Source organism: Arachis stenosperma, chromosome 4 (genome assembly GCF_014773155.1).
Source record: "Arachis stenosperma cultivar V10309 chromosome 4, arast.V10309.gnm1.PFL2, whole genome shotgun sequence".
NCBI lineage: Eukaryota > Viridiplantae > Streptophyta > Magnoliopsida > Fabales > Fabaceae > Arachis > Arachis stenosperma.
Window position 1 is genome coordinate 145,103,552 of NC_080380.1, and position 21,832 is coordinate 145,125,383.

Here is a 21,832-nt window from a genome sequence, read left to right on the forward strand (position 1 = left end):
AGCCCGTTTGGGAAGTAGCAGAAGCTACTTTTTTTTAACTTTTGGATTATAAAAAGTCACAATCTATGTGTTTGGCACTATTTTAAAAAAAAACTTTTAACTTCCTAAAAAGTTAATTTGCAGCTGTTTGAAGAAGTAGAAATATATGACTTCTTACTTCTCGAGAAGTCATTCTACCACTTACTTAAAAAAATTAATTTTAAAACAAAAAAATCTACTTTCTTTCTTGACTCTATGAAAAATACTGACCCTTCATCACCATTTTCACACAAGGTCTGCTAGAAGCACTGGCCTTCCACCATCATTCTCACGCAATGTTTCAAGTCTCACCATTTTTACGTAATGAAACATCTGATGGAAGTATTGATCCTCCACCACATTTTCAGATAATATTACATTTGAACAACTTACTGCATATATTCCTTCTAAGTAATTTTTTTATATCATTTTATCACTATTTTTTATTATTAAATTTGTATTCAAGTGTGGTATGAAATTTCAGTTTTAATTTTATTTTTTTCATATGTAATTTTATAGCTTATTATTATTTTCATAGTTAATTATAACAAGTTCTTGACCTCAATAAAGGAGAAGAGAGTTCTAATAGGAGTAAAAATAAAAAATAAAAAACAGCAATAAAATATACATTGACACACATTTTATATTTATTTTTTATTTTCACCTATCATATCATACACAATATTAGTGATTATGTTATGTAAAATCAACATTTAATATTGGAAAATATTTGTTATCATGGTTATTTTAATATTCATTCTCTTTTATAAAAAAAAATTATCTTTTGCGTTATTTATCCAAATGCTACAACTTTAAAATAAGTACTTTTATAACTAAAAAACTAAACATAAAATAACTTATTTATAAGCTGCTTTTAATAAAAATCCTTATATTTTAAGTTCATTTTTCAAAAAAACTTATTTAAATTATTTACCCAAATTAGACCTAAATGTTATATCCTCTAACATTCAATATTTGATTTGTAATGTTATAAACTCAATACAATTCCTCTCTAGAAAAAGTTTATATAATATTTTTTATTTTTGTCCTACATTTAAATTAAAATTAGTCAATCCTTTACTTTTATGTACTAAAAGTATTAACCTTCTAATATTAAAAGATACTCGTCTGACAAACATGACAAATATGAAATTCATACAGTTTTCGCCTCACATGCATGTATTGCTTTCAAATATTCCTCAAAAGGAAAAAGGCACGAAGTAGATCAGATTAATGCTAGTCATCATTTTGAATATATATTTGTAGTAAAAATCTCAAAGATATTATTATTTATCTAATCTTATATTTTTAGCTCAATGATTAAAAGTTTAATATAGGTTGAGTGATGAAATTCTAAAATACTATAATATATAAAATTTTTATAATATTTTTAAGTTTTTTTGTTATTTTTAATCTATTTATGTTTATCAATTATATATCATCTTTGTCGTTTATATCATCTTTATTTTAAATAATTTATATTTTTAATATTATCTAGTCATAATAATAATGTTAAAAAAGTAAAATATCATGCTTCATGAATATTATTTTTAATTATTGAAATATTATATTCGTATTTGTATTGTATCTAATAGTTTTATTTTTACATTATAATATTTACGTTTACTAAGCATATTAGGTAATGAACTCCTTCAAATACTAGAATGTATAAAGTCTTCATAATTTTACTTAGATTTAATATTAACTTTTAAGATTTTTTTATTAAATAGTTTCTTATGTATAAAAATTAATTAATCTTAATTCTGTACAATGCGGGAATTTAAATCTAGTTATTCATTATTTACATGATTTTTCATAATATAATTTATCTTACAATGCAACCATTTTTTTACATCACATATTTTAGTTTAATTTTCACAATTAAACTCAACAATATCACAAATTAATGTATGTGAAAATCAATGAGAGGATTCTTCTTAAAGACACACCATAATCAATCCAGCCTCCTCAATAGATATGCAACTTGAACTTCTTTTGTCAATGGCATGATCCAATCACCATATAACTCAGCAACTAAGCTTGGAACTATTTTGTATACTGCCTCAACTTGATGCTCCTTTGCATCATTTATAGGCATAGCCACCTCTTGCCCATAAGTTTTGGCTTTCATCTCTACTCTCCTTTTAATTACTTCTTCAACTTCAGTGTATGTCAGCATTTCCATTAACCTATCCTTGTCCTACAAACCCAATAACACAAAACAAAGTTGATTTTTTAGGGAAAAAATAAAAAAGAAAAAGAAAATCAAAGTTGTGTTGTGTATATATGTTATTCACACCTTATTCATTATTAGGTGTGATAAATATGTTCTAATAACTTATAAGAATTTTCGTTAAAGTAGAATTACGTTCAAAATAACAAATTAATGCGTTTTTTATCTTATAAACTTCTCATTTTTCTTTATTTTCTTCAATGTGGGACTAATTTCACTACTCCTTACACTTGCAACATTAAAAATATTAAAAACGGATTTAACATTGACACAAGAAAGATAGGATTGTACTATTTCCCTAACAAAGATAAAGAAGAATTGCATATATAGAATTTGTACCTGTGCTTTAATGGCATCTTTATATGCATCAGGAGAAGCTTGAAACTTTGCCTCTGCTACAAACTTCCCATAATGGATTCTCTTGGAGAGAGCCTGCAGTAACAACACAAATAAATCTCAAGTCTTCAATGTCATTAACAATTAGCTTATTATAAAATAACATATGATAAATGTTAACTCCAGAATCATGCAATAGTTTATTATATCAGCTATAAGTTACTCACTCACCTGCAAGCAAAGTGTATCACAAACAGAAGTGGATCCATAATTGCCATCATTTCCTTCTTTAACTAATCTTGGGATAAGATCTCTGAAGTACATGTCCCACACTTTTTCATTTATGTTAATTGAAATGGCAATGGGATGCAGTACCTATTCAGTGACAAACACTTAATAGAAGCTTATGTTGGTTTGAATTTATATTCAGAACTAAATTTATTCAACAACTAAATCATATATAGTTCTATCCAACCTTAGGGGCAAAAATTAAACTTCATTATTTGATATTTTATTTCTAACACATAATCCTTACCTGAGGGTATTGCATAGGTGGTAAAATTGATTCAGGAAGATCATCAGGAAAGAAAGGATGTTCATCAGGACTATTGTATCTCCCTGCCTTCAATGTAACGAAAAATGCGCGTATTATCACATAATGTTACATTATACTAGCAAAAGTAACTAATTTTCAAACACTGCTTCCATTGAATGGTCATGCAATTATGAAAGACATGATAAGATGACAGTATAAATTAAAACACTATCTATACATCATAGTTAAATTATATACATAATTAATGTATAAAGTTAATTACTTTCATGCTAAATTGCATACCTTAGCATGAAGCTTCTCAGTTTCCCTGAGCATGTGTTCCACCAATGAGCCATGAAATCCATCCACTGAGAAGGGATCAGGGCCATATGTATCTGCATTGAACAAGTATTGTGCTCTCTCCAAAAGGCTAAAGATTATGCTATCCTCTTGACGAATCAAAGAGTGTCTTATGTTATCTAGGTTCAGTTTTTCACTCCCATCAAATCTAGAGATAACAAATACTCTTATCTTATTAAAAATTTGATAAGAACAAAGAAAAGGAGATTAAAGTGAGGGGCATGTGCATAAAACTTTAATAAGCATGATGGTTTGGAGTTACAAACAGGGTCTAAGAGTTTAAATGATTCCATGCACAATTGTAACTACATTTAAGATTATTTCAATACATAATTGCTAATGACTTGTTAACATGACAGATCAGCAATCAAGCACAATGAATGAAACAAACATGCATGAAATGGATTCCAAAATCCAAATAACATATGAACAAATTAAAGGGTATGTACTATACATAATAACTCACCCACTTGATGAGGCAAATGCCTTGAAGGAAAGGCCACCATGCTTTTTGGAAAAACATGATGAGGTTTGGTTAGAGGGAAATGATAACTTGCAAGAAGGAACAAGAGATGCTGAAGAAGAAGAATCAGAGACAAAAGGAAGAGTAGGTTGTGAGATAAAAGCTCTTAAAATCTTGGCCTCCATTGCAATATGAAAATGACACAGAAGGAACAACAGAGAATAGTGATGTTTCAAAGAGAGACAGAGAGAGATGTAATAACTTCAATAACAAAAATAAACACAAAAGTGGGAAGAGCGTGTGAACACTTCTTAAGTTGAGTTTGGGTGCTGCATTTTCGTGGTGGTTGGTGATGTTTCAGCTTTAGGACAAAAGAAAAGTTAGGTATATGTGTTAATTAGTTGTTGAAACTTAGCAACTAAGTCGAAGAAATTCTCACACACAATATAATAATTCCGTTCAATTTGGATTTTGGACTGTGTCCAAATAATAGGAATCTCACAATTTTATTTATTAAGTAACCGAGATTTGAACCAAGTTGAGTTGGTCTAGTGGTTAGCTTAAGTAAGTGTCGAGGATTCGAATCCTTGTGCATGCAGCAACCCATTGGCCAGCGGCAAACCCTTAAATGGAGCTCAGTACCGCGACGAATTAGTCCTTAACCTGTCGAGTTGGGGGATACCGTGGGAAACAAAAAAAAATAACTCAGATTTGTAAAAACCCACAAATTCACGTGTATTTATTTTTATATGAATTTAATAAAAATTATTAGATAAAAATTTAGTTAAATAAATTAAATTATCTAAAAATTTTAAATTATATGAATTTTATATAAAAATAATTATACGTGAGTATTTATTTTTATAAAAAAATTGTATTTATTGTAACAGTTTGATTTTTTAATATATTAAATTCTTTTAATACCAAGGTTTATATAGCTTGTAATTCTAAATTTGAAGTCATTAATTAAGAGAAAAAAGCATGTCACTATTTTAACCTAAACGTGCAAGATTTTATATTTAACCACGATGCATTGGATTTTGGATCTTAGTAGCTTTAATTAGTTAAGATGCTGTCAATCTTGGGTTCTCATCAACTTTGTTACAAGTGTATTTAATTTAAGTATAAATAAAGTGTCGTAAGTAGTCATATGTATATATATAGAAACTTTTTATTTTTATAGGTAGAGTGCAAGAAACGAAGACCTGATGAAAGCTAAAAACACAAGTGGTGGTGTTGCTGAGACGTGTGCTGTTTATATTTGAAATTATGAGTCAATAATGTTGTCACTCACCAAAACTAAGCAAGCAACAACAAATTATTTTCTTTACAGCTGCTATTGTCAACCTCAAATATGATTTTGTTGTTTGTTTTTCGTATAAGGTAGAGAATTGTTAATTCAATTTCTACATCTAGATTCTGTTATGTTTATGGCATATTATTTTATTACATTTACTCTACTAATTATATTAGATATATATATTAAAATTAATTATTAAAATTGAATATATATTAGAATATAAACTACATATTAAAAATAAATTAAACTCTACATATATTTATATACAAATACATAATAATTAATTTTAATATACAAATAACATATTTTTATTCTAAAGTTGTGATGTATGATTCAATATAGTATTCATTTTGTACCAAAAAAGCCTTAGGATGGTTGATAAGTTGGATCGAATCTGGTCGGTCTTGGTGGTGGTGCAATCGGATTCGGAGAGGGAGGGGCTGACACAAAAAACATTCCGACTGGAAGGACAAATGTTTAAGTGTTTTGGTAGAATTGAATCATATATAGGAGAGCGGCTGAATTTTCCTTCTTTTTATATGTGGCATAAGTTATTTTTTTCAGGGATAAAGTGAATTCTGTTACTTCATTCTAGCCAAATTTGTTGTGGATCAAAATTAAATTCATAAAAAACGTAATTTCAAAAATTGTTTAAAAATCATCAAATCAGTCGGTTGGATTGAACCAGTAACCAGCCGGTTTTGATGAAATGATGCTGTTTGGAGTTAAAAAGAGAAACCAGATTCCTTTCTACCCACTTGCCCAGAGTTCCAGTCCCTTCTCCTCACACGTTCCTCCTGAAGTTTAGAGCTTTTTGGTTTTGTCCTCAAACAAACTCTAGCCATCTAACCTCCACCACCGCCTCAAGGAGTGAGGCACTACCGCTGTACGTCGCGTTGTCGTCGTGCTCCAAATCTCCAACCCCTGTTCATTCTCACGATATCACCAATCACAGCTTCTTCCTTGAGATCGACGTCCGCGTCTAGTCTTTGTCTGCTCTCCATCACACGCTGCTCTGCCCAAACTGCTCAGATTGAAGGTAATGGCTTCTCTGCTCACTACTCCACACCACGAGCCTCCTCCACGTCACCGGAACCTTTGGTCCTAAAAGTCTTGTGTTCGATTGTCACAGCAGAGGGCCGTATACCGACGTTGCCGACGACCGCATTCTAAAGTGGAAGGAGATGAACTTGGTTGGACTGAGTTTATTTTCACCTCTTCTAATGTGTACCAAAATGTGAACTTGTTTCTAAAATTGTGAACTTTATTTGAATTTGAGGGTTGATATGCATTGGTTTTTGTTGAAATGAGTGAGTATTCAAAGGAAAACGTTTCAATCTTACTATTTAAATTCGACTCAATGTTGTGTTGTCGTTAGGATATGTTAATAGAATTAAAGGCGGGATAAAATTGATATAATTTTAAAATATTAGAGACTTAAATATGAAGAAAACATTAGGGATAAAAACGATATATAAAAATAAATTTTAATTTAATTTTGTCTTTTAATAATATTAATTACATCTAATTTAATTTTATTTTATTTTACATAGTATTTAATTATTTTTTAATTACATCTAAATAAATTATACTTAATCACATTACTTTCATTTTAAATAAATTTATTTTTTTATAATTTTAAAGAATTTTGATACATTAGAGACAAAAAGTATAATTTATATTTTATTGTATATATATTATTTTTTTCTTTTGTACAAGTTTATATATAGTCATTTTACAAATATTTCATGATAACTAAAAATCTTTAAGAGTAAAATTATAAAAAAAATTAATTTATTTTAAATGAAAGTAATATGATTAATTGTAATTTACTTAGATGTGATTAACAAATAATTGAATACGATGTATAGTAAAAAATTGATATTATTGAAGGGTAAATTAAAATTTATTTCTATATATTATTTTTGTTCCCAACATTTTTGTCCTATTTAAGCCTTTAACATTTCAAAATCATTTCAATTTTGTCCCACCGTCAATTCTGTTAACTGATTCTTACGGCAAGACAACATTGAATCAGTTTTAAAACGTTAAGAACTTAAATAAGACAATTGAAACATTAGGGACAATTTTGGTACTTATCCCAAACATTGGGGACAAGATACTTTCCCCTTTAGAGATTTATTAGTTTTAGAATCAAAAGTTTTGATCAAGGTTCTAAAAATCGATTTGAATCGATCGGTCAAATCGCAAACCGATAAAAATTACGGTTCAGTCATATGTCAAACTCGCAAAATAGAAAATTGGAGTTGAACTGTTAAACCGGTTGGAAATTGGTTCATCGAACCGAACCGAAATCTAGCCGATTTTTTTAATTTGACCAAAAACGCTACCGTTTGGTGACCTGATCCACTAAGCCCCTAACCATTACCAACCCATAGGGGTGTTCAAATCTAAACCGATCCAAATTAAACCGCTCATCCAATCCAATCCAAACCGAAACCGATTAAAACCGCACTAATTTGGATCTGATTGGATTTTATTTTTTACAAACCGCTGGATCGGATCGGATTTTGGATCTACTTTTCAAAACCGATCCAATCCAATCCAAACCACACAATGTACTATAATATTATTATTTTATTATTATATTTATAATTATACTTATAACATGTTTAATTTATTATATATTTTTATATTATTCATGTATTATTATTATTTAATAAATAGTTTATGTTCAAAATGTTATTTATTATTTATTTTAACTAACCTATAATTTTATTTCTATGTTATGTTATCGTTAGTTTTTTAAGATATTGTTGAGACTTATTATGTCATTGTTAATTATTTAAAATTTGATGTTAAGACTTGTTATATGTATTTAATTTATTTAATTTACAAAACCGCAAATCCAATCCAATCCAAACCGCTTGAAATTGGATCGGATCGGATCGGATTTTTTTTAAAACATCATCCAATTCAAACCGCACCGCAAGTAAAATTAGTGTTCGGATCGGATGAGTTTTTGACTCAAAACCGATCCAAACTGCATCGCGAACACCCCTACCCAGCAACCCTAACTCACTACAACGGAGCAGCAGCACACGCTTCCTCCCTCCTATCACCCTCGACCTCGTTGTTCCTTTCAACGCAGCGAGCTCACTCCCTCACTTCCGTACAGCCACCGGACTGCTCCTGCCGCCATCGCAAGTTGGAGCTTCAAAGCTCACTCCCTCACTCCTGCTCGTGCAGCTAACATTTCTGCAGTGGAAGCACAGTCGCCGGGCTCTCCTTCTGCTTCCATTGCGAAGCTCTGTTCCACCGGTCAGCGCTGCTCCCCCTCTTGTCCAGGATCTGCTCTGCTCTGTTCCATGCTTGTAGCTTCTAGGTAATTTTTTTTTAAAACAATAATTGTTGAATAATCTGTGAACTTGTTATGGGTTGAATAATTGTTAATTAATATGTGAAGAGGAGAGGGTGAGAGAGAGGGAGTGAGGATTACGCCAGGAGCATTTTTGGTATTCCAGAAAAAAGAGAGTAAATTAGAGAAGGATAGTGCATTTTGGATTTCTTTTTGTTCACTGCTTGGAACTTTGTTGCTGAGAATTGTACATGTCTAAAGATGTGCCTTCTGATATAATGATTTGCTAAACTGTGTGACTTCTGCAACTGTCTAACTACATTGAGTAGCATTATGCTAGACTATCATTTTTTGGTTTCAACTTTCAAGTTTTCTTCAAGAGGATTTACTTGAGTGATAATCCTTATTAATCTTTGAGAAAGTTTGTTAATTTTTGTTAAAATTGTGATTGGTATACTGTGTATTGAAAATATTACTATCTTTTGTTAAATGATGCTGATTTGATCAATGTAATCAGTCTTTTATCAGGGAAAGAACAAACTGGTTAATTCAATGATGACTATTTTGATGAGTTCAATAATAATCGCCTTGCTGTAAGTTGAATTTATTGTTGAAAATATCATTGAGTTAATTTGTTGATTGATGAAAATTATCAATAGAGTTGAATTTGTTGCTAATTATCATCAGTGGACCTTGAATTTGTTGTTGTCTTACTGAAATAATCACTTAGCTAAATTTTTTATTATTGTAAATTATCTTTAGAGCTAAATTTTTGGTTGATGAAAATTAGAATAGTTGAATTTGTTGTTAAAAATTATTAGTAAGTTAAATTTGTTGCTCTAAGTTTAGTATTTGATTCTTAGTATTGATGAAAATTATCATAATTGAATTTGTTTTTAATTCAATAAAAGAATAGATAAATTTAATTAACTCAATTAACTAGATAAGTAGATGATTGAATATTTATTATTGGTTTGGTTAATTCAATGAATATTTTTTTTTATTTCTTGTAACAATCTTAATGAGTTCAATAGGGATATAATGATGAATGAGTAATAAATTGTTATTAATTGATAAGATCAAAGGTTATATTAGATTTTGGTTGATGTAGTATTTTAAATTTGGAAGATATTTTAAAGTTCATATTAGGTTATAATTATGTTTTAGAATGTTTATTAATAATTTATTTATTATTCTATTATAAAACAGTTTTTTCGGTTAGACCACAGTTGAACTGGTTGGATCAATAAACCAGTAAATCAGTGACTAGAACGGTTTGATGACCGGTTCGGTTTTCAGAACCTTGGTTTTGATTATTGTGTTTTTGTGTTCTGGGTATGCTAGTGGTAGAAGACTTGATATTAGGATTGGACACCGTAATGAATATTCGTTCTCTGTTCTTAGTTCTGATCAGAACATTGATTTTTTTGGGGATTCTGCTAGTGCTACTCATATTGAAATTTGAATCATTGAATGATTGATTACTCTGTTTTGGATTGAATGCTTACTGATTAGTTGATTCATTTTAGTTCTGTTTTTGTTCTTTGTATTGTTCTGTGTTCTTGCTTTGAATGATTAGCTTTGCTCACTGCTGTTGTACTGTGATGTACTCTGTTTTGTTACTTTTACTGTCTGCTGGCTGAAAAAAATTGTGCTGAAATTGTCCTCAAAATCAGAAATTTTGATAATCCTTGTTAATCTTTGGAAAAGTTTGTTGCTGCTGGGGAATTTTTTATTGTGTTATTGTGTTTTAATTGTTGGTGTTGTTGCTGTGTTACTTTCAATTGTTCCTGTTGGTAGTGTTGCTTTATTTTTAAATTTAATTGGTGTTGTTGTTTTAATTCTAAGTCATTCAATTTTTTCTATTAGGTATTATGCCTCTAGCTTTATTTTATTGTCATTCATCAATGATTAATTGAACTCTAATTCATTTTATTGCCTCTAATTCATTTGTCTTAGTTTAAGGTGGGATATATGAGTTTTTAAATATGGTGATATGGTGAAAAAGTTTTATTTATCTGAGTTTTGGCAAATGTTACACTATTTATCTGAGTTTTGCAAATGCTAGACATTAAAGTTTGAATAATATTTTAATGTTTGTATTTTTTAGGGCATTTATTTATTATTTTATTATAAAACAGTTTTTGCGGTTGAATCGCCAGTAAACCAATGAACTAGTGACTAGAACGATTCGATGACCAATCCGGTTTTCATAACCTTGTTCTTTTCTGTTTTCTCTGTTTCAGTTTTTATAAAATTTCAAATGTAAATAAAACTTTTATGTTAATTTTGTTTTGCGTTTATTATAAAAATATATTAAATTTATTAACAATATTTAATAATTTAATATATTTTTATAGTAAACCCTGGTGGGAATAATTCGAGGGGTTTTGCGACATTTCATTTCAAAACCCTTTCACTGCAAAGTCACTGTCAGAGACAGATGCAATTGCCTGCTGCGGCGGCGCGTGCGCCCACATGGTTTTCCACGCGCCGCCTTCTCGATGAAAAGCTCTCTGACCTTCACCGCTGCTCAAACCTCAACATCGTGAAGCAAATCCAAGCTCAAGTCCTCAAGAACGACCTCCACCAAGACCCTTACGTCGCACCGAAACTCGTTGCCGCGTTCTCCCTCTCCCGCCACCTCCCCTCCGCCGTCAACGCATTCAACCTCGTAACCAACCCCAACGCCCACCTCTACAACACTCTCATCAGAGCTCAGGCCCAAAACAAGGCTCACCCGTCCATCGCATTTGAAACCTTCTTCCAGATGCAGAGGAACGGTGTTTTTTCAGATAGCTTCACCTACACGTGTCTGTTGAAATCTTTTGACGGTTATAGCTGTTTTCGGATGGTGCAGATGATCCACGCACATGTGGTGAAGTTTGGGTTTTACGGGAGTGATATATTTGTGCCGAACTCATTGATAGATTCGTATTGTAAATGTGGGGGTGCTGGAGTGAATGCGGCAATTTGGTTGTTTTTGGAGATGGAGGAACGGGATGTGGTGACTTGGAACTCTCTGATTGGTGGGTTGGTGAGAGGTGGTGAGTTTGAGAAAGCCTGCAAGGTGTTTGATGAAATGTCTGAGAGGGATGTGGTTAGTTGGAACATCATGTTGGATGGGTATGCTAAGGCTGGGGAGATGGGGAAGGCGTTTGAGATGTTTGAGGGAATGCCCGAGAGGAATGTTGTGTCATGGGCGTCGATGGTTTGGGGTTATTGTAGAGCCGGGGATATGAATATGGCGAGGATGTTGTTCGATAAGTGTCCTGGGAAGAACTTGGTGATTTGGACCACTATGATATCTGGGTATGCTGAGAAGGGGCTTGTTAATGAGGCAACAAAGTTGTATGATAAGATGGAGGGAGTTGGGATGAGGATTGATGATGGGTTTCTGATAAGTATTTTGGCTGCATGTGCCGAGTCTGGAATGGCTGCATTGGGGAAAAGAATTCACGCTTCTGTTGAGAGGCGGAGGTTTAGGTGTAGCACTAAGGTGTTGAACGCATTCATCGATATGTATGCGAAGTGTGGTTGTGTGGATGTTGCCCTTGGTGTCTTTAGTAGGATTGAAAAGAAAGATTTGGTGTCTTGGAATTCCATGATTCAAGGGTTAGGCATACATGGACGTGGTGAGAAAGCACTTGAGCTTTTCACGAGGATGGTACATGAGGGTTTTGAACCGGACAAATATACGTTCATTGGTCTTTTATGTGCTTGCACCCATGCAGGCCTTGTCAATGAAGGGCGTAATTTCTTCTATTCAATGGAGAAAGTGCATGGGATTGTTCCTCAAGTTGAGCACTATGGTTGTATGATTGATCTTCTTGGTCGAGGCGGACACCTGGAGGAAGCTTTTCAGCTTGTGCGCAGCATGCCTATGGAGCCAAATGAAATAGTCTTGGGAACTCTTTTGGGGGCTTGTCGAATGCATAATGATGTAGATCTTGCAAAAGCTGTGTGCGAACACTTGTTTGAGTTGGCACCACTGGATCCTGGAAATTTCAACCTTTTGTCAAACATTTATGCTCAAGCAGGGGATTGGGTGAATGTTGCTAGTGTAAGGTGGCAAATGAAGAACACAGGAAGCCAAAAGCCTTCTGGAGCTAGTTCCATTGAGGTAGAAGAGGAAGTGCATGAATTTACAGCATTTGATCAGTCACACCCTAAATCAGATGATATATATAGAATGATTGACAGATTGATAAAGGACATTAGGCAGGTTGGATATGTTCCAAAGGCTTACGTCAGCCGAAGTGATGCTTATAGTTTTAACTTTTAAGAAATGAATATGATGATTTAATTGCATACGTTGCTGTTGTATTAAAAGTAAGGATGTCATCATATACTTCGCAGCTGCAGCTGCAGCTTGTGGTTTAGCAAAACAGAGAAATTGTATGCAGGGACCAGCTTGTGCTTACAGTAGCAGCAGCACTGTTTGTAAAGCCAATGAGAGGGAACAGTTTGTAGTAGTTGTAAAGAAGAAGCTCTTCAAATATAATATACTGAGTGGCAATTCCACTCAATTGCACTTGTTAATTCGATTCTTGCTGAGCATTATTGATCGGATTTGAGACATTCACTTGAGCATAAGGTTATTTCTGGAGCTATATGTTATCTCTTATTTTATTTTAGTATGAGCGCTTCTTGTATCTGATTCTGCATGTTTTGTGGTTGTGGATATGTGCCTGAGAGAACTCTCACTCAATCCCCCGTCTCCTCTTTTTGTGTCAGATTTGCAGAGTACTCATGGACTCTGTGAAATCCTGTTATATTCATGAGTGGAACAACTCAATTGAAGTGATTCACTTAAAAGTTTCTTACCCTAGTCCCTGAGTTACAAGCAACTGAAGCTATTGGAATTTTCTAGTTTCAACAAAGTTCCTTACAAGTATATTCTTGCTTCAATTTTCAACCTGTTTCTTTTCCATTCTGATTTTGGAACCAGTTTTTCAGTTTTTTGGTGTCATGTCTTAGATCAGTCACATGTACGAGGAGCATCGACTGCTTGTTGCTCAATCATGTGGAGAGCTTGCAGAATTTGTACGGCCTGAGATTCGGGATTCTCTTAATTTATCTATTGTGCAGCAATTCTGCTGTTGTTGTTCGAGAGGCTGCGGCTTGTAATCTGGCTATGCTGCTTCCACTTTTCCCAGACATGGATAAATATTTCAAGGTCAGCCTCACTTAATTTGCTTGAGGCAATCATGAAGATTACTGACTTGAGACTTGGCTACAATATAAGCTCTAGAACAAGTTGATAAGCATGGTCTAGGAATGGAGCCTTCTCCACTTGTCATAATATAAAAAAAAAATTTTAAGGAACTAATAATTAAGGCTGAACAGTTGATACAGTTCTCTGTTGTTTTCTTTGTTGATAGGTGGAGGAGTTGATGTTTCAATTGGTATGTGACCCATCAGGAGTGGTGGTGGAAACTTCTCTCAAGGAATTGGTTCCAGCATTGTCCTCCTCTTTCTGGGGTTGAAGGGTCTGCGGAATCACATCTCTGTGTCCTGGGTGAAAGAGAGTGCTGGAATATAGATATTCTTTTAAGAATGCTGGTGGAATTGCTTCCTTGGGTAGACCAGAAAGTGATAGAAACATGCCCCTTTTCGCACACCACTGAAACTACACAAGCTATGGTATCTACCTCATTGCTCGAAATGTATGCCAGGTAAGCTTAGCAAGAGGAGTTTACTTTGGCATAATACAATTAGGACATTTGAAAGAGTCAATGCCATTGACTTTGGGTGTTGATGTCCCATCCTCCTCGAAAAAGGGAAGGAAAAAGGTGGCACGTCATGTTTTCACAATCACTAGAATAGTATGCTTGATTCAGATTGCAATCTGTATGCATTATTCACAGTCATAGACAAGAAAGACTAATTTGTCCAAATCACACTGTCAAAGTTTCTTACATCTTTCATGGTTTGCTTTTGCTAGGGGGACAGTTGAATGGGATGCATTTGAATGGAAGCATGTTGAATGCTTTCCTAATTTGATAAAGCTGGCTTGCATGTTACCACAGAAAGAAGATAATCTTCGGAGCCAAATTTCAAAGGTTACTTTCCTTCTCTTTTTTCAATTGTTTTGAGTGGCTCTTGCTCAAATTGATGTTCAAGTTTCTGCTAATCAGTATTGTGTAAATGCAGTTTCTTTTATTCGTTTCTGGAAGGTTTGGGGATTCGTACATGACATGCATAATGCTACCTATATTTTTAACAGCAGTTGGGGATAATGCTGATTTGACATATTTTCCTAGTTCCATCCGTTCTTTTAATGGTTTTTGAATCTCCTCTCTCTAAAGGTTCAAATACTTGTTTTGTATTTGACTATTCGCTTGCAGGTTTGAGACCAAGTTCTGCTGTTGTTGATAGGCTCTCTACGATGTGTGTCTTACCACTTTTGTTGGCTGGTGTTATGGGTACTCCTGGAAAACGAACTGTTAGCAGAATATTTGAGGAAGCTGCTACTAGAAGAAAACCATATGGAAAATCCACCAACAAAGCACTCTCCTGAGATTATCAATGCTATCCGTTTCATCTGGTTTGAATACCACCACATACATTATTCAAATATAATTGCACTTTTTCACCCAATGTTCTCATGGAGCTTTCTTTCTTTATTAATTTTTGTGTGTGATAATTATGGAGCTTCTTTATAACGCAGCATATACAAAGAAAACCATGGTTTGATATTTACTATACTGTGGGAAATGGTTGTCAGCACTAATGTAAACATGAAAATAAATGCCGCCAAACTGCTTAAAGCTATTGTAAGCTGCTTTTTTTTTCTTGGTTTCTAGTTACCTTTCGTATAATTGTGGAAAATAACATCAATGTCTTCATCAATAGGTCCCGTATATTGATGCAAAGGTTGCTTCAACTCATGTTTTGCCTGCCCTAATTACTCTTGGATCTGATCAAAACCTGAATGTGAAGTATGCAAGTATAGATGCATTTGGTGCTGTGGCTCAACACTTAAAAATGACATGGTATATGTTATTTTTGTTTCTCCTCGGTTTCTATAAAGATAGTGATGTCAATGCATTTCATATTCATGATCAAATGAGGTATCTTTCAGATTGTTGACAAAATACGGGTTCAAATGGATGCTTTTCTTGAGGATGGCTCCCATGAAGCTACTATTGCTGTTATTCGTGCATTGGTGGTGGCAGTGGCACATACAACAGAAAGACTTAGCGTTAGCCCAAGTTATGTAAATAATTATTAGGCAAGTCATTAAAATTTGAAAATCAAGGGCAAAGCGGGCGAAGAAAGTTGAATTTGATTTGATTTTTCGTGCAACACACACAAAACGCAAACGCAAAAACGAAGGGCTGTATTTGTGAGAGGCAACAATGGAGGTAGAGGATGACTGGGACATGACCGTGGAAGAACTCGATTCTCTTGAACGCAATGCTTTCCAGAAAATTGCTTGACTTTGCGACTCTTCTACCACCTCCTTCTTCTCAACAATTCAATGTGCACCAACAGCAACAGCACCATTTTCCAAAACCACCTTCTGCCAACCCTTCCCACCAAACCCCATTTCCGATTCCCGTCCTCAAAGGGTAAAGTTTTAATATTTTCTTCATTTCATATTGTTTCCCATTTTGTATTGTTCATGTTTGCTTTTCTTTTGGCTCTTGTTGGGTTAAATTTGTCTTTTGGTGTGTGGGTAATTTTGTTGAAGTGTTGTTCATGAGTGTGTATCCCTCATTTTAATGTTAGAAAACAAAATAATGCAGAAGAATCAAAAGACGTTTGCTACTACAGTCTTAGTATTCTTCCCTGTACCCTGTGGTTCAGTTTCTGGAAGGAGAACTACTCTTAGTGTGTTTGTATTGTAATCCAGGTGGACGCTTTGCCTCAAGGAAAAAAGTATGCTTCTTTCCTTCAAAACCTTAACATTTGTTTCAGTGTCATTGTTCATGGCTGTATTACTTGTCTCTAATTCTATTATCTACCATAAACAAAATAATAGTTATAAACTTAGAAGTAATTTCTTCCGGTTTTAGAAATATCATTTGTTGATCTATTGGCATTTGCTTTGGATTTTGGCTTTATGTGTAACCAGATGAGCCTTCTAAAGAACTGCCGAAGTTTTCTGTCAAACTTTTTCTCCATTCCAGTGGGCATGTTGCAGCGAAATTCCAATATGACCTGGTTTCACATGCTAACTTCATCAAGAGTATTGAATTATATTTCTATTGAAAAATTTGAATTTTCCATAATTAGGGGCTATGCCATTGACCTTGAACAAGTTCCTGTATACTCATGCTTTATAGGCTATGTTTCATGGCAGGTAATAATTTCTGCTTTTCGGAGAATTCCAAGAGCTACTTGGAATGCAAAAGAAAGGTCTCTCTCTCTTCCAGCAATAAGTGTGTGTTCATCCTAGCATGGTTTTCTGGATTGGCTGTTTTCAGGGCTTAGTTATTTGAAAGATTTTTGAGTTTGCAGGTTATGGATGTTCCGCTTTCTTCCTTGTAAGAAGCAGAGAAGGTTCTAGGAGAAATCTAATTATAAAGTTCAGGTAATAATTCTTCTATTTTCGTTTTCTTTATAATTGGGATACTGATGTTATTATTTTTCTATGTTAATGAGAATTGAGCTTGGCTTATATAATTTCTTTGGGGGGAAAGCTGGTCAAGTGTTTGGGATTCCATCCATATAGTAGCTGTTATAGCAAAGTAAATTTTTGTTTCGCAGGCAGAACATATTTTTCCATGTTGATGGTCCTTGTGCCTTAGTCACTTTGGTATTATTCAACACTGCATGTGGTTGGCAGTTTTCTTGTCTATTTAAGTATAAACAAGCAAGCAGCGTTGTTGTTTATGGAGATTTCTTTCTTTTTTTCTCACAATATCTCTTGTCGTGTCTCTAACTAGCTGCTTTTATTGTAAAACCTTTTTGCGCTCTGCACTCATATATGTGCTATGTTTCAAATGGCAAAATAGATTATCAAAATAGTGTTCAAAGCAGAGAACTCTTGAACAGTTTGTCAGAAGATGTGATAAAGTGGATAGGTTGGAACATCAGCCTGACCCAAAACGACCCCGTCAGTCATGACTTGCGAGAAGGGCAAGATGGATTGGAAAGTGAATCCATTTCGCACATACGATACCGGTGGCAGGTGAATCGGAACTTAAATCTTTATGTCTTCATGCAGAAGTTTTCCTGTAGTATTAACCATAGGTACATGGGGAATTACACCTTTGATGACACAAATGCCTTTTGAAGTTAAAATCCATTGTACAACAAATAACAGATTATGAGTACAACTTACAACACTAAACTATGTTGCTGGTGCTGGAGAATGGAGATAATGGTTTGGTTGGGAGAAAATGTTGATCAAGTCTCCCATTAGATTTTAGGTTCCACTTGTTCTTAACTTTTTGCTCCCCTAGTTAATGTATGGGGCTTTGTACAGAGTAGTATATTATCATATATGAATTACACGTGTAAAGAATTTCTTTACACCATATAAATTTTAATCTATATGCATGCATGTATCATTTTATTTTTAGAAATGATTATCTTCGAAAGAGTATAGACTAATAGAAACCCTCCACAGCAAAATTGACCACATTAGCTTATTTTGTTTAATAATGGCTATAAAAATTTGAATTAGATAAATCTCCAACCATTTATAAATATTCTTATTTATTGCTTTTTTAGTCTAATCAATAATGTAATCAATTGATAACGATAGCATTACAAGTATGATTCAAGTCTAATTTTTAAAATGAATTTTTTTCAAACGAGTCATTCTAACTTTATGCGAAATTCTAAACTATTTCTTTTATTTATTCGTATGTTGCTGTAAATGGCTCAAAAATAATATGTGCCAACTTGATATGAATTTTTATCAAAGAATAGAGAATCAAAGAGAATAGAAGAGAAATTCCTAAGTTTAGGGCCAAGAGAGAAAGTAGAATTTCTATTACATCATATTCCTATTTATAGTATAATTCTCTAATTAGGTTATAGGATCAATGCTAATCCTATCAGAACTATAAATTCAATTAATTATTTAAAATGCATTATGTATTTTGAAATAGAAAGCCCCCGAGAGTTGATCATTCATAAATTAACATGAATAAGAATATCAAAATGTAAACTTTTTTTCTTAGTCAATTAATTTTAAGTTAATAATTTAAAATGTTGAATTTAAAGAAAAAAGGAAAAAAAAAAACTATAATTTGACTGAGAAGAGAATAGCGTACTAGATCGAAATACAAATCCCTCCAGCAACGCACAGTTTTGAAACTGCGAGTGACGCCAACCTTGGTAGCGATGACTGAGGCGACCATGGAGAAAGAATCTTAGAAATTTTTACTTACGCCATTAAAATTCTGAAAGCAATTTAGAAATTGATATACTATGCGGACCCTAAAAGTGTTATATAAAATATTTGCAGACAAGAATTTACTTGCCCAAACTAGTGGGTATGGTATACCCAAACAAGGTGAATCATAAGTTTTTCACTAAGCAAATTCCGTACATCACCAAACTTCACAACGATTATTTTTACTTTTGATCTACTAACATTCAATTGACGAAATTAACTCAATAAATCCGTGCGCGCAACAATGCTAATATATTTCCCAAGTTCTAAATTGAAATCTAAAAGGTTCCACATATCCGAATACATAGATGTTAACTGAAAATGAAAGAGACACATGATAACTTGATAAGTTGCGATGCTACCTTATCTTGAAATCAAATCATAACAACCAATCAAGGGCATGATAGAAAAGTAAAATCTAGAATTTATCCAAAATCCTAGAAAAAGTAGGGTCATCAGAATGAAACGATGATATCTCAAAAAGCATAAGCAAGATGTCATCACTTATTCGAAATTCACTAGGACGAGTGAATGCCTACAGCAATAGTGCAAATATTTCAAAAAGCATAGATGATTTTAAGCTAAAGAGAATATAGACACAATTGGAGTAAGATCATAATCCTCAAAGACATGAATATTTAATTCATTGTTCATTCATAATCCTATTAAAAACGACGATAAAAGTTGCTATATTACTCTGTGGTATGGTAAAATCTTCGACCCTTGGTAGGTGGCCAAACAAAGGCGTAGCGCATATTATTAGCAGGGTTCCAGTTCTTCATGACGTAGACACACCTCCTATGGACAGTCACTTTTAAGAAATCTCGCTCCATGGGAGGAGCCCCACTGTCAAGTTGTAATGCTGCAAAGTCCTCCAACAGGGACAGAGTGAAAATTGAGAAGCAGAACGCCAATGATTCGGATTCGGATTCGGATAGTTCAGCAGAGAGTATTGCACACACCTTCCCGTTGCCAAGGTCAAGAAGATTGACTCTGGCCCTATCTGTCATCCAAGGTTGGAAACCCTCAAAAAACAAATCAAGGTATTGATATAATGCGACGCGGCCATTCTGGTGGTTAACCAAAATGGCAAACACCTTCTCCAAAGGTGTGTTAAGAGGAGGTCCATCCACATACTTATCATGGGTAAGGCAAACAGTGTAGTTGCTGTCGAGACCCAGAAGAGGCACAGAAATTTGTGGGGTATAAGTAGCATAACAGGAGCCAGTTCCAAAACCACGATTGTACCTATGATTTATGAATTTCGAAAGATTGTTATCAGAGTCGGGCTCAACCGTCCAAGTCTCTTTTATGTGGTCAAAGTGGGCCAAATAGGAGTCTGTCCCATTCCCCGTGAACGATGAAAGAAAGACGGTGTTGTGGAGGACGAACATGGCAAAGTTGCTACCTCGCGTCTGGTAGTCCGGAGGAGGGTTCAACTGTTTCCAAACTCTAGAATCAGGACAAAGAACGTAAAATCCAGAATCTATGACCACTGGATTTATATAGAAGTAAACATCGCCCGAGCCTGGCGTGTTTGCGACGTATGACCGGAAAAGAGGGGCGGGTACACCATCCAGTGATTCCTCAGCCTCAAATTTGCCCTCCTCAAATTTGAATTCGTAGATTCGCCAGGAGCCGGGTTTCTTTCCGAGATTTAGAGGCGGTGAGTCGGACACCGCCATATAGATCTTGGAGTCGAACTCGAAAGGACACAAATCAGGCTCTGGAAGTCGCATAGAGAACTCGATCTTTGGTGGAGGCAAACAAGTCCAATCTTTCACCTCTTCTTGTTTCTTTAAATTGCTTAGTTTGATCACGAACAACTCTTCATAAGTAACAAGGCAAAGACACGCTTCCTCCGCCATTTCAGCGTGCTCCGTTTTTCGTTTTTTTTTTTTTGTCTCAGCAGCATCCAATTCCGCCATCACCGTCTCTGATCGAACAACGAGATCACCATTGTGCGGTGGTGCTGCGGCAGCAAAAAGCTAGAATTAGGGTAAAGTAATGGAGAGTTAAAGGAGAAAGAATGAAGAGGATGTTGGCGAACCCGTAGTGCACGGGTTGAAGAGTCGTAAAACCACTTTATTAGATGCAAATTTTCGTGGAAGATTATATCATCGTTTTATTAAAAAGTTAATGCATGTGCAATATTTGTTTTTTATTTGAGGTAATGACCAATTCGGTACCCAAAAGATTCAAACGCTGAGATTTTGGTACTTAACTATTATTATTGACAAAAAGGTATTTGAATGATTAAAAATTTTACCAAGCGTGTCCATGTGTTTGTCGGAACATAGTTCCGGTGAGTACGATGCTTATGTGAACGCTGATTTTTGCTGACAAGATTAGTTTTATATTAGATGAAATTTGTAATTAAAACTATGCTTATCCTACCTGAAAATTAAGTTAACCTAATTGAATATTGGTTTTGCCTCAATTTAATTTTGCTCTAAAACCCAATTTTACTTTCTTCGTTCACTTGTAGAGTACGATCCCAATCTGGAAGATGCAAGTAACTAGGGGTCGTAGAAAAGGTGGAACCGTGAGAAAGCACTCATCCATTCAAGCTTTCGACGTTGATGGTGGTTCAGTAGTTGGTAGTAAAATCTACGATGGGTGTTGCTTTTGTCCCCTTCCGGTGGTTCCGTTGAAGTCGAAGACAAGTAGTAACCCTGATAGATGGTTTCTACGTTGCCCTATGTGGAAGGTAAGCTTAAAATGTTGATGTATATGTGACGAAATGATGCAATCTTCTTGAGTTTGTTTTCTCCACTTTTTCAGATTTAGTTTTTGATCGTACTCTGATTCATGAAATTTTTGTGCCATGCTAGAACACACAAAAATGTTGTGGGTATTTTCAATGGTTGGATGAAATAGAAGAGCAATGTGTGAAAGAAAAAGTTTCTTC

At 34.1% G+C, this 21,832-nt stretch overlaps 2 protein-coding genes across 11 annotated transcripts; one reads left to right on the plus strand and one right to left on the minus strand.

Annotated features, from left to right (window-relative positions):
- Positions 1-1,784: 1,784 nt before the first annotated feature.
- LOC130973512 (chorismate mutase 1, chloroplastic-like) lies at positions 1,785-4,291 on the minus strand. Its single transcript, XM_057898073.1, has 6 exons — positions 3,949-4,291; positions 3,426-3,630; positions 3,123-3,209; positions 2,819-2,962; positions 2,591-2,683; positions 1,785-2,218 (listed from the first exon to the last, which is right to left on the minus strand). The coding sequence occupies exons 1-6, from the start codon at positions 4,128-4,130 to the stop codon at positions 1,973-1,975; spliced, it is 957 nt and encodes a 318-aa protein (XP_057754056.1). The 5' UTR covers positions 4,131-4,291; the 3' UTR covers positions 1,785-1,972.
- Positions 4,292-8,283: 3,992 nt separating this feature from the next.
- On the plus strand, positions 8,284-18,099 carry LOC130976970 (pentatricopeptide repeat-containing protein At3g29230-like). 10 transcript variants are annotated; one of them, XM_057901949.1, is made up of 14 exons: positions 10,552-13,161; positions 13,302-13,458; positions 13,545-13,743; positions 13,949-14,242; positions 14,512-14,629; positions 14,915-15,114; positions 15,238-15,343; positions 15,423-15,562; positions 15,652-16,141; positions 16,319-16,451; positions 16,648-16,761; positions 16,876-16,954; positions 17,034-17,106; positions 17,531-18,099. In XM_057901949.1, exon 1 carries the CDS (start codon positions 11,008-11,010, stop codon positions 12,847-12,849), a length of 1,842 nt encoding a protein of 613 aa, XP_057757932.1. In that variant the 5' UTR covers positions 10,552-11,007; the 3' UTR covers positions 12,850-13,161; positions 13,302-13,458; positions 13,545-13,743; positions 13,949-14,242; positions 14,512-14,629; positions 14,915-15,114; positions 15,238-15,343; positions 15,423-15,562; positions 15,652-16,141; positions 16,319-16,451; positions 16,648-16,761; positions 16,876-16,954; positions 17,034-17,106; positions 17,531-18,099. The 10 variants fall into 10 exon arrangements, with proteins under 10 accessions (XP_057757928.1, XP_057757932.1, XP_057757929.1 ...); XM_057901946.1 differs by having other exon boundaries at positions 16,876-16,931; XM_057901951.1 differs by having other exon boundaries at positions 16,648-16,736.
- The last annotated feature ends 3,733 nt before the right edge of the window (positions 18,100-21,832 follow it).

What these genes read in the sequence shown, in the direction of transcription:
- LOC130973512 (XM_057898073.1), bottom strand. Translation starts at nt 4,130, where the DNA reads ATGGAGGCCAAGATTTTAAGAGCTTTTATCTCACAACCTACTCTTCCT. An exon ending in GCATTTGCCTCATCAAGTGG is followed by an intron (nt 3,631 to 3,948) that starts GTGAGTTATTAT and finishes TGTTATCTCTAG; the next exon opens with ATTTGATGGGAGTGAAAAAC. An exon ending in CACCTATGCAATACCCTCAG is followed by an intron (nt 2,963 to 3,122) that starts GTAAGGATTATG and finishes GTCACTGAATAG; the next exon opens with GTACTGCATCCCATTGCCAT.
- LOC130976970 (XM_057901945.1), top strand. Translation starts at nt 11,008, where the DNA reads ATGCAATTGCCTGCTGCGGCGGCGCGTGCGCCCACATGGTTTTCCACG.